The sequence below is a fragment of the Stegodyphus dumicola genome, chromosome 1 (assembly GCF_044657685.1).
Source record: "Stegodyphus dumicola isolate Sdum_Otavi_A_Nest chromosome 1, ASM4465768v1".
Classification (NCBI taxonomy): Eukaryota; Metazoa; Arthropoda; class Arachnida; order Araneae; family Eresidae; genus Stegodyphus; species Stegodyphus dumicola.
Genome location: NC_140768.1, coordinates 154,629,737 through 154,645,614, shown reverse-complemented (window position 1 = coordinate 154,645,614; position 15,878 = coordinate 154,629,737). Strand labels below are relative to the sequence as shown.

General features: G+C 34.1%; 1 protein-coding gene across 5 annotated transcripts in view; it reads left to right on the top strand.

The window, feature by feature from the left end:
• Positions 1–15,878, top strand: part of LOC118200338 (protein Obscurin-like) — a 500,451-nt gene that overhangs the window by 27,056 nt on the left and 457,517 nt on the right. For all 5 annotated transcript variants that reach the window (XM_085822284.1, XM_085822292.1, XM_085822266.1 and 2 more), the window contains 2 exons: positions 7,073–7,264; positions 15,115–15,350. In XM_085822284.1, coding sequence (XP_085678410.1) covers positions 7,073–7,264; positions 15,115–15,350 — 428 coding nt within the window. The remainder of the gene's footprint in view (positions 1–7,072; positions 7,265–15,114; positions 15,351–15,878) is intronic.

Below are 15,878 nucleotides of genomic sequence, written 5' to 3'. Positions count from 1 at the left end.
TTCTTTAAAAAATCTTTGGAATAAGGGGCCAATGTTCTATAAATGCCAATGCTCTATATAGACTTTCTGCAGAATTCCATAGAACTTTAGCTATAGCTTTAGCTGTAAAGTTATGTATTCTATCTATATAGATCTATAGATATCTAGATGTATCTTCTATAAACACAAACTCCAGCTAGCTCTAAAAGGATTTATTAATAGAGCTCAGAATCAGCTACAAAGAAAATACACATCATAGAACATACATTCAGTATAATGGTTAAGGAAGCCTACTACGGTACCGAAGGGCCCGGATTCGAATACCGGAGAAGACATGGATGTTTTAAATGTATAGTGTCGGTGTGGCATAGCGGCACTCTGAATATGCGACAAGCTGAATGTCCTCTCGTGGAAGTAAGAAAGGAAGGAGTGGCCAACCGGCACTAGAAGTGAAGCACTGCTTCGAAGCTTCGGTCACCAGATGGGGTGTTCTATGTTTACATTCAGAAGCTCGCTTGACAGTGTTCTGATAGTATTTCGACACACGACAGTTCCATACATATCGAAAAAGGAACACTTTCGCATGAAAGAAACATTCATAGTATGATGGATAATAGAAATTTGTTTAGTGACATTTACGCAAAAATCACATCTTGGTTATTTTTCGATAACTAACAACGGCGATTTTGATTATGAATTTGTTTTATAAAATTCTAAGCTGTTGATCTACAAAAATATAAATTTTAACAAAAATATTATGCTTAAAGAATGAAAAATACCTTACGCTACCTTTAAAACTGTATACGTCTTTCGATACCCTTCATAGAGTATTCGCTACTTTTATTTTATGTCCCAAACGCCAAAATGTTTTAAATAAAATAAATTTTTTTTTCACATCCATATATTATTGTAACATGTACCTTTTGAAATTTTTTAGAGAGGCTTTAATGCTGCTCATTTTAAACTCATCATTTTAATTTTACATATCTGAAATATAATCCCTTTGGGCTTACACGTTTTACTTATTTGGGTTAATTAAAAATAAAATATAGTGAATGCACAGAAATTAAAGATTTGTACATGCCGGAAATGAAAAATAGGAAATATGTATGGGTATTTATGCATGTGCGTGCAAAAGCATGTATCTGCCTTTAACAAAATACATAAATATTAATTAAATTGTTTATAAATGTATTTGAAATGAAGAATTTATTCATTTATAAACAACTGTGAAGAAATTTAATTAATAAATGTATCTAATTTATAATGATTATAAATGTTATCTAAATATATAATAACCTTAATATTGAATTGTAAACATAAATTGAAATCCTGTTGACAAATACGTTATAAAACTATTTAAGCAAGAATTGTTCGTATTGGAAAGCAATCTGTTAAAAGGTATTCTAAAGCAAATGCTATGAGATGCGCACTTAAGAACGTAATAAAGAGTTTTGAAATATGTATTGTTGAAATGAAGGGTAAAAAAAAAATCTGATAAGTATAATTAAAAGAATTATTCCTCTTACATTTTATAATAACTCAGTTACAAGTTTTAAATAATACTTAAAAAAAAAAAAAAAAAAAAACCTTATTTTATTCCCTTTCAGAAATGTTCAGAGAAAGTTAAGTACTATTTAATACCTATTTAATTATTAGGAATTAGCGAAATACTTATTTAAAGTATTTCGCGAATTTCTAATAATTCTCTAATTTAAAATGAACCGAATAGAGCATTAATTATAAATTATATTTTTCAATTTAAAAGATGCCTCAGAAGCCAAAAAATCATGTGTCATATTTAAGAAAGTATTTTAGGAAGAAGCTCTATAAATAGAAAAGAAATTATGCATAATTTTAATATTAATAATACAATAAACTTTGATCTTAATTTTTGTACCTTAACCGAATAAAATCGAATTACCTTAATTTTTTCTCTAATGTAATTAACGAAAACTTGTGAAAATATTTCATTCAAATTAAACCATTCTGAGAAAACTGTCCTGTGAAAAGTATAGCATTTAATTCCGTTCAGAATGAAATGTTGTTTAAAAATATGTTGTTTTCACATACTTAGGACTCTGAAGTGTTGTAGAAAAAGAAAATATATACATTTATATGTATATTTACGACGTAATTACAAAATATTTACATCCGAACGCGTCAAATCCCATAGAACTGAATGGTAAATGACTCAATGTTTTGGTCACCACGTAAGGATCGCCGGTGCTTCAGAGCAGGGTACGGGAGAAACCTGTTTAGGGCTACTCCATCTTAATTCCTACCTCCATGGGATTAATGGAAGGGGAGAGGAGGGGAGACTTCCGGATCCCTCCCTCCCGGCGTGCTCTCCATAAAAACTGGGCGTGGAAAATAGAAGTCCAACCTCTCTTCGGAGTAGGTTCTGGCAACAATGGACACGACAACAACAACAACAACCTAACATTTATAATTAATATTTAAAATTAAAAGTTAGAAATTACGAGCACATGATAATGAAGAATCTGTCCTCAACGTAGCTGGAGGTTGTCTGAACGCATTTTTTCTTCCATTTCATTTAAACTTATTGGATTAAATTAAATCTACTTCGCCGACAACGCATAAACCACAATAGAATAAATGCATTCTTTAAAATTCACTCTATTTGTTTACCACAGCGACACTCTGGCGGCTAGGTTCACTTAACAGTATTATATTTCGTTCATATTATAACTCAGAATGCACAAAATTTACATCATTAAAAGAAATATCTAATCGTTGCCACATGTTCTATTCAAATACTATAATAAATCTAGAACGAGGTATAAAATAAATTAAGCAAACAAAACAAAAAAGAAACATTTTTTCACAGACGATTGAGTATTTCTCATTCAATTAATTCAGTTCCCACTTTGCGACGAGGCAAAAATACATAAAAACTCAAAATATCTGTATTAAAAATTACGAAGTAAATCTTAAACACTTATTTCCTCGAAAAAATTACAGAAAAGATTAAGCTTGATTTATTTCGCAATAATAAATGAAGGCGTTATCTTTGCGAAGCTAAGTTGCTCTAGATTGGCAACAAATGCACTATTCTGCTGTTTCAAATGAAAACAAGCATTGGCCGCCATCAAAAAAATTATTAGGCTTAGCGGCACTTAAACAACTTTAAAATTGTTGATAATTCTAAAAATATTGCATAAAGAATTACAAAAGGCATAAAAACCTTAACCGGAAGATAAGAACAACATAATTGAATCATTTTTAAAGCAAAAAATATATAATTTACAAACGTATAAGAATAAAGAAACTGAGATCACTGAGCCGGGTAACAGAGTGGATATATATATAAACATATTTATATGCGTTTGGTGCGGCCGATTCCAATCAAAATACGAGGTGCACATCTACATGTTATAGTAGTTTCTATGTACAAAATTCCAACGTTCTGAGGCTTCTCGTTTTTGAGTTATGCGAGATACTTACGTAAAGACGCCACGAAAAGTTCTTAGAATTCATTACAAAGCAGTTTTATAATTTTTTTGGAGGAAAAGAGTATTTTATTCTGTCCTTACGTACAGATATCACGCAGAAACATCGTTAAATTGCATTCGATAGCGGTCAAAATGGATATTTTCGTTGAAATATGCTGCCTGAAACTTTTCGCGATTACAGTACTTCCTTTTTACTTCGTACAAGGAAGTAAAAATACAAAACAATTATCCTTGCTTTGTGACAAATGATCCTTGATCATTTAAATTAAGCATTTTAAAATGAACAAAATTTTCTCTTAGGATTAAAAAAATAAATTCAATATTCATTTTAGAATCGAAACGTTTTACATTGTTTAAATTTTGAAATGATCTATGATTTGTTTCTATGGCAGAGTTTTCAAACTGTAATCAAAGTAAATTTTAATTTTTTTCTTTTTTGCTGTAATACATGGGATACAGAAGAGCCAAAATGAGCACATTTTATTCAATAGTGTTGAATTATTTTGTGAATGGAAATGTTTGGCTTTTCTCCTCTATCTTAATATCTTTTAGCTTCCAAACTTTGGTTAATATTTTGTGCAGCTTTGCTTATGTAATACAATTTGCTTTACACTACTGCCTATATGATACAAAAATTGAGTGTTGCAGAAGCGAAAAGTCAGTTTAAATCACAAAACTAATTAAAATTTACGCTGTTCATTTTCAAATTTTAATTCCTGAAATAAATGCTTTTAATCATTCTATATGTTCCCCTGATAAGGGAAAAGGTTTCATAATTTAAATTATATACTGTATTACTTAAAACGTTCTTATTTTTATTAAAATATTTTTAAATAAAAATTTTTAGGGAAAAATTCACAGTTCCGCAATGTTTCATCCCCCCCCACACCATTTCATCACAAAACTCAGACATGGTTAAAGAATTCTCCTCCGAAATGAAAATTTATTTCATTCGTTTTAATTCTAAAAGAAGATTTTGTTGATTTTGGAATGCTTTTAAAAACTGGAAAACTTATATTAGTCTTTTACATAAAGCTAAAGCAAGGAAACTTGTTCAGAATTTAGAAATAGTGTTCAGTTTTCTGTAAATTGCGTCTGATGTTTTCAGTCCATACTATTAAGTGATTCTATGCACAATGTATAAGGTTCTATACTCTGGGCATTTAGAATCTCTACAGAAATTCTTATAGAATATCTACACAAAGAATGTCTTTGCATGTCTCTGTAGAAATTATAGCTTCTTTTGTGGAAGATTTTTGACCTAGTTTATAGATAACTGGCCCCAAAGAATTTCAGTTTTCTATCAACTGGAACTCATATTTTCAATACATACTATTAATTGATTCTATGTACAATATATGAGGTTGTACACGCTGGGTATTTATAATCTTTATACAAATATTTATAGAATATCTACACACAGAATGTTCATGCATGTCTCTATATAAGTTACATCTAAAATTTATAGAATTATATAAAAGGTCTTTGAACTAGTTTATGGAAAATTGGGCCAAAAAAGTTCAGTTTTCTATAAACTGGATCTCATGTTTTCAGTACATTCTATTAACTGATTCCATACACAATATATAAGGTTCTACATGCTGGAGGCCTTAGAATTTCTGCACAGACCTCTGTAGAATATCTACACAAATAATGTCCATGCATATTGTATCGTAAAAACTATATCTGAAATTTCATAGAATTCTATTGAAGATGTTTGACCTTTTATACGAGGGTAAGTTGAAAAATAAGTTTTCCCTGTCGACTGTGGTCAGAGTTGTGTATGAAAGTCAAAAAATAGAATGAGACATTAAAGATATGACATACCTTTATTTTTCCACATAGGTACCAAGTACATTGAGACATTTGTCATATCGCTTGATAAGCTTCAAAAAGCCCTCCAGGAAAAAATCAGGGCTTTGCATATGAAAGAAGCGTTGAACGGCTTGTTTCACTTCAGTATTGCTTCCAAAGCGCCTTCCCCCGAGATTCTTCTTCAAAGCCGGAAACAAATGCAAGTCGCTTGGTGCGAAATCAGGACTGTATGGCGGATGGTGTAGGCGCTCCCAACCAAGAGTTGCAATATGGTTTTGCGTTGCCGTCTCCGAATGTGGTTTTGCATTGTCATTCAACAGCAGAACGCCAGATGTGAGAAGGCCAGGCCGCTTTTTCCGAATCGCTTCTTTCAATTTCGATAGGGTGTCACAGTAGCGCGTAGCACTGATGGCTCCAACCTCCAAAAACTCCTTGGGCGTCCCAGAAAACTGTGAGGAGCACTTTACCTGCAGAGGGAGTTGTCTTGGACAGGTGATGACGGATGTTTCGACTCTATAAATGCGGCCTTCGATTCTGGCGTGAAATGGTGGACCCACGTTTCATTCCCCGTCACAATCCGAAACAGAAAGTCATTGCCATCTTCATGGTAACGCACGAGAGGTTCCAGGCTGACCCCCATGCGTTGTTCCTTGTGTGTCGAGGTCAATTGTCGGGGCACCGATCGTGCTGACACTTTTCTGTATCGAAGAATGTCGTGGATGATGTTTTGAGCTCGCTCATGTGAGATTCCAAGTTCTTCCGCTACTTCATCGAGGGTGATACGCCGGTTCGCTCTAATCATGTCATCCACCTTCCTGACATTTGCATCTGCAGTGGCCGTGCGCGTCTGTCCAGCTCTCGGTATGTCCTCCACTTGCTGACGTCCATCACTGAATGTGCGATACCATCTCCGCATCATTTGCTTCGACATCACACCTGGCCCATAGACTTCCACGAGGCAGTTATGAATTTCTGTTCCTGATACTCCACGTGCCCATTCATAGCGGATAACCGCTCTCACTTCCTCCTTGACCACGACGACCATCTCTCCATACCTACCGGGGCTCAAATGAGAGGCTGGTCTCCGCTTTGCGCAGGCACTGCAACAGCGCCATCTGCTTGATTTGCAGCGACCTCTACCCAATGGTGTATCGGTGACTTGCGCGTTTTCCTGCTGTGTCGCCTTTCGCCCATAGCCGTTCAACGCTTCTTCCATATGCAAAGCATGAATTTTTCCTGGAGGACTTTTTGCAGCTTATCAAGCGATATGACAAATGTCTCAACGTACTCGTACGAGAATAATAAAATAAAGGTATGTCATATCTTTAATGTCTCATTCTATTTTTTGACTTTCATACACAACTCTGACCACAGTCGACAGGGGAAACTTATTTTTCAACTTACCTACGTATATAAAACTGGGCCAAAACAGGTCAATATTAGTTTTTTTTTAAAGAATTCTGTAAGATATTTTCGGAAGGGAAAAGAAGGTCCCGCTGCGTCGACAATGGAGACGTGGTTGTTCTAACTATCACGAGTAAATATTACATAAGGATGTGGCAAGATTTACCTCTTTTCCTGTTATGCATACTACACGTGAACGTTGATCATTAATGGCTCCAACAGGATGGGGCGCCTAAGCACACATTTAGAACATGCATGAAATTTTTGCCACAGAATGTTTTCGTGGAGATGAATTTCTTGTTGCGATGATATCACTTTGCTGTGACTGTTCACAGATTTAACATATTATATCACAGACTCAAACAACACGGATTATCAAAGTATTTTATTCTTTTCAGAGATGTCCGTGGAGGAGTCCTACAGCAAAACCAGCATCTCCTCCAGCAAATTGAGTAAAATGGAATCCGTGGAAAGTTCGATTTCCTCTTCCATCGGTGAATCCACAAGAGACTCTGGGATCATGTCGTCCATTGCTAGCAAGCTGGACTCCGATCTCGCTATTGGTGACAGCACTTTGGACTCTTCCAAAGGTAGGAATAATGCAGTGTCTTCAACGAAGATTTTAAATTAATTGAGTTCTATATCTTCAACTACGAGAAAATTAGGTTGATACTAAAAAAGCAAATTCAATTCACCCGTTATTTTACTTTGCAAAGTAATCATACCACGCATAAAATTTCAGTATCAGTTTACATGAGAGCAAATTAAGGCACAGTAAGGTATAAGGCAGGAGTTACCAACTAGGAGGAATTCCCTTCTAGGAGGGAATTTAATAGTTTCAGGGGTAAAAGCGATCAGCTTTTTATTTATCTTAGTTTTAATTTTTGAATATAAAAAATTGCTTTTATTCAAGTATTTGGAATTTATCAACATTTTCTGCACTTTTCTTGTTTCATTTATTATACATATGCCATCCAGATGGGAAAGTGGTTAGCGTCTCTGACTGCCGTACCGAAGGGCTTGATTTCGAACCCCGGAGAAGGAATGGATGTAAATTGTTTGTCCGTTCATTCGCCTATTAGGTGTCTCCCTAATAAAATGACGATAGCTTTTGATCTTAGTAGTAGCGAAAGCCTAGGAATCATATATATATATATATATATATATATATATATATGATTTATTTATGATTATATATATATATGATTTATTTATGATTATATATATATATATATATTAAAGGGAAATGCTTCTGTTATAATTTCTTTATTTCAGAGTAAAATTAAGAAAGCTAATAAAGCTAAAAGTAATACAATTGGAAGTCTAAATAAATTCCTGTTTACATAAATTCGCAATTTTTAAGTAATATATAAACGCAATAAAAAAATTAATGTTTTTTGAAAATTAAATATATATATATATATATATATATATATATATATATATAAAGTAATTGAAGGAGTAAAAGGAAAATCGGCAGATTGAAAAAGTGCTTTACAAGCAATGGCTAACAATAGCGGATATACATAAAATTGTGATACAAAAATTGCTAATAATAATTACAGCCATATAAAGAAAATTACCTAAAAATAAATAATTGAAAAGACAGCGAAACAACACCGACTGTGCAGAGGAAATTAGCTTCTACGCTCCTTCCAACTGATCAAACATTGTGTGTGGTTCCTGCTATGCATATGCAAATCGAAAGTAGAAAGGAAATTAAACGTAAATATTTAATTACCTAAATTTAGCAAACTCATACGCGTATCAAGCATTAAGCACATTAAAAATAATCTAAATTAAAATTAATATGTATATGTATTTTCCCGATTTTGGAAAGGAAAGGGAGTGGTGAAAGGGGAGCATGACACAAAAAAGTTTGAGAACAGCTGATATAAAACTTCTATTGAACATTTTCCTAAGCACAACTAACTATGAGACCTACTTTCTAAGTTTCAAAGGGTCGCATTTCCCTTGCGGAAAGTGTTTATAGAGGCAATATATAAAAATTCCTGTAGACTTTGTAGGTAATCATAGAGAAGTTTCTTCATGAAATTTCATAAAAAATTTTCAAAAGCTTTCGGAAGACACAATTCTACACAGATTTCAAACCTTAAAAAAAGAAAATGTTTCATTACTGGTATAGTATGCGGTATAGAAAAGACTATAATTTAACTTATTTCATTTATGAAGTTTGAGTCATTTATGAATGAAAATTTTCTCTTTTTCCGTCTAGCTTAACATTTTTTAGCTTCTAAATTTATGTACATATTTTGTAATTTTTTACTGTATTCTTTTACGGTCAATTTGAATTATAAAAGTTTTAATCACAAAATCAATTAAAATCATAAAATTAGTTAAAACATTAAATTTAGGCTCTTAGTTATAAAACTGTACTTCCCAAAATAAATGCTTTTAATTGTTATACATGCACCGCCGATAAGGAAATAGTATCGTAATTTTAATTAAACTTAATTATTATTTAAAATGTATCTGTTTTTATTTAAATACTTTTTAAATCATACGATATTGAAATTTTTTATTAGTAGGGGAAAATCGCATTTCTTCCGTAAGCTTTTATTCCCTTCCCTCTATGTTATAGATCATTTCAAAATTTAGGTTAAAAAAATTCTATTTCAAAATCAATATTTAGTTTACTTTTTTTTTACTCCCAAAAGAAAACTGTTGTTTTTATGACATTTCTAAATAATCGAAAGCTTCTGTAGGATCTTTTAAACTTATCGTTATAGAATATCTACACATATCTCTATAAAACAATATTGCGTGCATACGGGTTCGTAATAGATCGAATGCACACAGAACCGATGATAGCTTGATAAAATTTATTTGACCAAAAGGAACCCTTCACAATTCTGGAACTTTCCACAAAAATACTCGTACAGCTCTTCTTATTGTCCGAGAGTACAATCAGTAGTTTCACTACAAAATATTACTAACAACGTTAAACACAGCACCAATGTAACGCATATCTAAAAAGGGGGAAGTTATTACGGAGATCTCTCACTACTCCGAACTCACACTGTACTAAACAAATGAGAGCAAATGCTCTATCCGGTTTATATAGTTTTTCTCCCGGCCGCCGATAAATCTCTAGTACCTTCCTTGTCTCGAAATTATTGGAAGGCATATACGGTTAAAGTTACATATGTCCGTATATGGTTTCAGTTACATATAGGGATCAATTACAGTTATTCAGAGACTGGACCAAAATGTCGTCAAGTTAGGCTGCTTTTGGAGATTTCTTGCCAAATCTGGCGGCGGAAAAATTAGTTGGCAAAACCATCACCAGCTTGGCGATATCTCGTTAATTTAGCGAAACAGCTATTTACTCAATGTTTAATAGACTTGGCCTTGCATTCCTACACTCATGTCCATAAATTAAGGATAATTCGGAGTCACGCGGAAATCGAACTCTAAAATAAATATATCGCCTGTAAAATCACTACACACATCTTCAAGAATCATATGCAAATTTCAGGAAGTAACCAGATGACACCGATGGTACGTCACAATGACGAGAGTGTAAGAGAGTGACATGTAAGGAATACAGGCAAAGAAGTAAAATTGTTCGCAGGCGCTTTATAAGCATTTCAGTCCAATAACCGAATAGTTATGACACAAAGGACGCATTTGGATGATTTTTTACGTGGTAGAATTATCGGCCGTCTGGAATATGGGCGTACCCAACTGGAAGTATCAGACGAACTTGGAATTGTCCAGAGTGTCATCTCCAGGCTTTGGCAACGATTCCAAGATGATGGTAATGTGAGTAGACGTTACAGCACAGGTCGCCCCAGAGTTACAACGCCGAATGAGGACCGGTATTTGGCAGTTACTGCCAAAAGAAACAGGCGGAGCACAGACAGCCTCAGACCTGTCTCGTAAGCTCTCTTCAGCCACTGGTACGACAATTTCAAGGCAGACCGTGTACAGACGCTTAGGGCAGATTGGTCTATATGCTCGTGGACCTGTCAGATGCGTTCCATTTACTGCAACTTACTGAGGTTAGCCTGGAGTAGAGAGCATGCATTGTGGACACCGCAACAGTTGGCTTGTGTGATGTTTTCCAACGAGTCCAGGTTTAGCTTGCAGTCTGATTCTCGCCGGACGTTCATATGGAGAGCTCCAAGTACCCGTTACTATGAAGAAAACATCACTGAACGACACCGTTACGGTGGTGCAGGAGTGCTCGTTTGGGGTGGAATTATTCTGGGTTCCAGAACTGACCTGCATGCTCAAATTGGAACCATGACAATCCAAATCTATCGGGACGTCATTCTGGAACAACATGTACGTTTGTTTCGGGGTGCCATTGGCGCACAATTTGTGTTTATGGATGACAACGCCCGTCCTCACCGTGCAAACATCGTAAGCGAATGCTATCAATCGCAGGATATCACCCGTATGGACTGGCCAGCATTCTCACCGGACTTGAATCCAGTAGAGCACGTGTGGGACATGCTTGGCCGACGAGTTGCAGCCCGTCAACCTCCTCCTACATGTCTACCGGAACTTCGCAGAGCATTGCTTTTTGAGTGGTGAAATATCCCCCAAGATCAGATCGATAATTTGATACTCAGCATGCCTAGGCGTTGCACGGACTGTATTGCATCGTCTGGGAGACATACAATGTATTAACAATCATACCAACCATGTAATATTGGTTTTTTGTAAATAGTTTTTTTTTGTAATTTGCTCCAGGGAGAAAAATCGCTAATTTTTTTAATAATATCAAACATATAGCATTTTTTTTTGCTCTTTATCTTTTATAATAAATAAGCTTAATATAAATAAGCTTAATATAATAAATAAGCTTTACAAATAAGACAAATTTGTTTTGCTTCTAACTCTTCCTTTGCCTGGTTTTGCATTATCCTTAATTTATGGACATGAGTGTATTTTCCCATCACAACTTCGTCTCTTTCAGACATTTCGTGCTACATTATTCAAAAGATAATATAATTTCACTAAAATCATTTACTTATATATAAAATAACAAAAAAAAAAAAAAAAAATGTGAAAGGTTTCAGATTTTAAATTACCTCCAAAGGGGCGTTTTTTTAACGTTTTGTGTGTTACCTTTATTTATTAAATATCATGTTCTTTGCACTTAAATCATAAAATTCGGTTCAGTAGCAATGTCGCAAAATAATTTTAAAATGAGCATATCTTTAGAATTTCCGATACACAGTTCCGCGCCCGCTGGAGATAAAAAGGATTTTCCCCCCGCCGTAGAGTGTTGCCATTGCTCGCTTTTAAATCGTTGAGTTTTTTACTCAAAAATTCGTTAAAGTTTTACCAAATATGAAATCGATAGTAAAACAAATTCCAAATTTCCAATTTGGTCTTCCACATGCCCATATTCGTAGGAGGATTACGTCATTCAAAATTCGATGGCTCTATGTACCGTTGTTTTATCACAATGCGAGAAACAGACATATGCAGATTTTCAACTGTAATGCAGGACTCTAATATTCGGTGGCAACAGTTTGAAAGTTAAACGGACATTTATAGTGATTCAACGCAAAATCGCAAAACGAAAACAATAGTCCTTCAGTCTTTGGACAAAAAATTCGTAAAATATCTACATAGAAGCTATATAAAAATTTTTATGGGATTCTGTAGAACATGTTTGACATAGATTATAGGAAGTTGGGCTGTAATTCCAAAGGATTCTTTAGAAGTTCAACATTTTCTTACAGAATTCTTATAGAATTCTATAGTTGACATTTTTGTAAGGTTTGACTCCTAACGAGTGATATAAAGCCTTTGCCTCTTATAATAACTGTGTGACATTCCAACAAGTAATATCTCACTCATGACATTAAAATGAGGAGGAAAAAAAAAAACACTGTCCACTCACTCGAAAAAAGAGTGAAGCTTTTCCGATCGTCTTGTGGGGAGTGAAAGATATCACTTGATCTCCTCGTGAAATGACACACTTAAATGAGTTAAAACAGTTTTCATTACTTAGTGAAGGGTTTATTGCTCATCCTGCATAGGGTATTGCAAACTGGGGGTTGACATGTTATAATTTGTTTGTTTACAGATGAAGTATAACTTTAGATTTCTGGTTGACCTCCTTTTATAAAAAAATGTTGACTCTACATTTTAACGTGGAATTATGTGATTTTATATTATCTGATATACATCTGCTTAGTTTTGCTACCTATATATTTAAGGAAACGTCATCCTTGATGATGAATAATGATTTTGAATCAATAATAATCAACGTATATTTTAATCTTCACTGAGAGAAAAAAATGTTTTTTGTCATGCATACATAACATGCATACATACGTACGACGGGTCGAACTTCCTGTAACGCCATTGGAAGCTTAACAGGGATTAAAGGAGCTATTTAATTAATGAAACATTGAGATCTAAAACAAGGCCTAAATCAGGACCATTAAGCAGTAGAACTACCACCATACTATCTGAAATAACTTTAAATAGAATAAACGACTAAAATATGACCTTAAAGTCTAGGAGCTGGTGAGATTTAACAGCTGCACCAATGAAAGTACATTATTACATACGTTGCAAAACGTAACACATGTTACTTACATGCATAAAAATATGTTACATATACAAAGAAATAAAATAACAGAATATCATAAACATCCTAGTTTTTCTTATAACAGACAGGGGAATTTTAAACACAATCAACATATAAATTCATTTCATTTACAGATACATATTTTATGAAATTTGACAATTTCGATTTAGTCACTGTATTTTTACTTAGATCCTTTACAGTATTAAATTTAGAAATATCTGGAATAAATCTTAGAACAATATTTTTCATAGAAGAGCATCTAAACAACAGGTGTTCAATATCGACATTACTCATGCCACATGGACAGGCACAATTTTTAATCGAAAACCTATTATAATAAAAGGGAAAGTGTCCATGATTAGTTAAAACTTCGTTTAGATACTTGTCACTTAGGCATCTTCTCTCACTTATAGTTGAGATTAAACTATATGTGAATCTTCCTTTAGAATCTGGGCCGTTCCACTTTGCTTGCCATAGAGTCAAACTTTTTCTTTTCAACAAGGATTTCAAACTGTCAAAATAAGTTTTTACTTCAAAATAAATAATTTGATTTTCAGTGGCAGCCTTTGCCAATCTATCTTCTAACTCGTTACCAATCGTACGAATATGACTCTTCTTCCAAAAGAGTTTAATATCTCTGAAAACGCTAAGAAAAATGAGTATATCTTTCATCTGTTTAATTAGATCGTTATTTGGACAAAGATCTGCAATTGAAACAATTGCGCTTTCGCAGTCACTGTAGATTTCTACAGGATCTAGCACAGAATTAGAAATAGGCCAATTAATGGCCTCTCGCAAGGCCACTAGCTCTGCCTGATACACAGAGGCATTGTCAGAAAGTCTATATTTACATTGTAAGCTTAGTTTCTCATCTGAGAACACACAAAAGGCTGCCCCCACATGACCATTTAATTTAGATCCATCTGTAAAAACCGTGTAGTCTGTCATATTGGGGAGGCCTTTATACATACGTATAAACACTGTACATACGTATACGTATATACATACGTATATGCATACTTACATACATAGTTATAGACATACATACGCATTCTTCACTATTGAATAATACAGGTATAAGATATGTGTTATTAAATAATGAAGAATTTATATGTTTGTATGTTCTTCGCATTTTTTAAAAATGGGGGGCACGTGGGAACCACCAAATTTTAAGCAGACGTAACACCACCACCTGAATATGTGTACTTCAAATTCCGAATTTCGAATATGCTTTTATTTATGCTTTATGCGAATTTCATGAACTTTCAGTTAACGAACTCGGCAATTTAAGAGTAATGTGTTGGTGTCTCCACTGCGCGAAATAAAATATTTTTACCTACCGCTCACCAGTGTACTGCCATTTGGCAAAGCTTAAGATGTTGAATTTTTCTTTTGCATTGAATCTGTCTGTTATTGATTAACAAACTTAGCAATTTAAGAGCATTCAACGCAATTCTTAAACTCTGTTATTACTCTTACAACGCAATTCTTATTCAATTCAACGCAATTCTTAAACTCTGTTATTATTCTTAAACTCTGTTAATTATTAACTGAATCCCTGAAGTGATACTAGCTCGACTCATTAAAATCATTATGTATTTGTTCTTCCTCATAATAACTATTTTATCCAGCTGGCCGCCCAGGCGACTAATACACCTGAAGATGAAGAATTTAATTAGTTTATTCTCATAAGTTATAAAAATTCATCTAGAATATTAAATTGTAATTCATTTACGCTGTTATTAAAGTCCTCGTTTAGGTTCGAGCGCTTTGTAATTACTTGTTATAAACGTTTTGAAAAGTACTTAAGATTATTGATTGTATTGAAAAAAATATCTTTAATTATGTTCTTTTTTAAAGGTTTAAAAATGTCATCCGTCGAAAAGAGTGCATCTGTGATGGAAAGTGAAGACAGCTTCTCGTCTAAGAAGCTGGAGGTGTCTTCTTCGGTCGACATCCAAGAGTCTAGTCAATCTATGTCGATGGTTTCTAAAAAGGAGGAAATAAGCATGTCCAAAAGCGAAACCAGCTCTGAAGAAATGTCCAAGTCCGTCATGAAATCAGAATCCGTTACTTCGGAAGTTAGCGAAGAAAAGGTAAGAAAATCGTTTAGTAATAAATTTTCACCGCTTTTGGGGAGAATTTCTTGTGTGTTACTTTAATAGCAATGTTTTCGAATTAGTCCTTAAGAATTTATAGTTGACTATTTGTTTCTTTAGAATAACTGCAGAAGTTACATGGCCAATTAAAGTGACACTTTTCGAATAAACTTGTAGAAAAGTATTGATTATTTTCTGTAAACGGTACGTCATTTAGTGCCAAACGTAAAAGCTTGAGCGAACCCTAATGATACAGGTACGGGTTGAGGCAAGGCAGAAACTTGTGGCATTCCCATAGATTTATATTAGGTATCGCTGAGATACCATATATAAATCTACGGTTAATTTTCCTTCCCAATTTTGAGGGAGAACATTCTAGGGGGCGATCCAAGACTCTCCTAACCTCTTCCCCTACTACAACCTTTGGAGAGGACTTTCGATTCGCCCCCTTTCCACACAAATATCTATCCCTTTTCCGGCATTCAAACTCGGGCGCCACTACCCACTACACTGACTGAGCGTCAC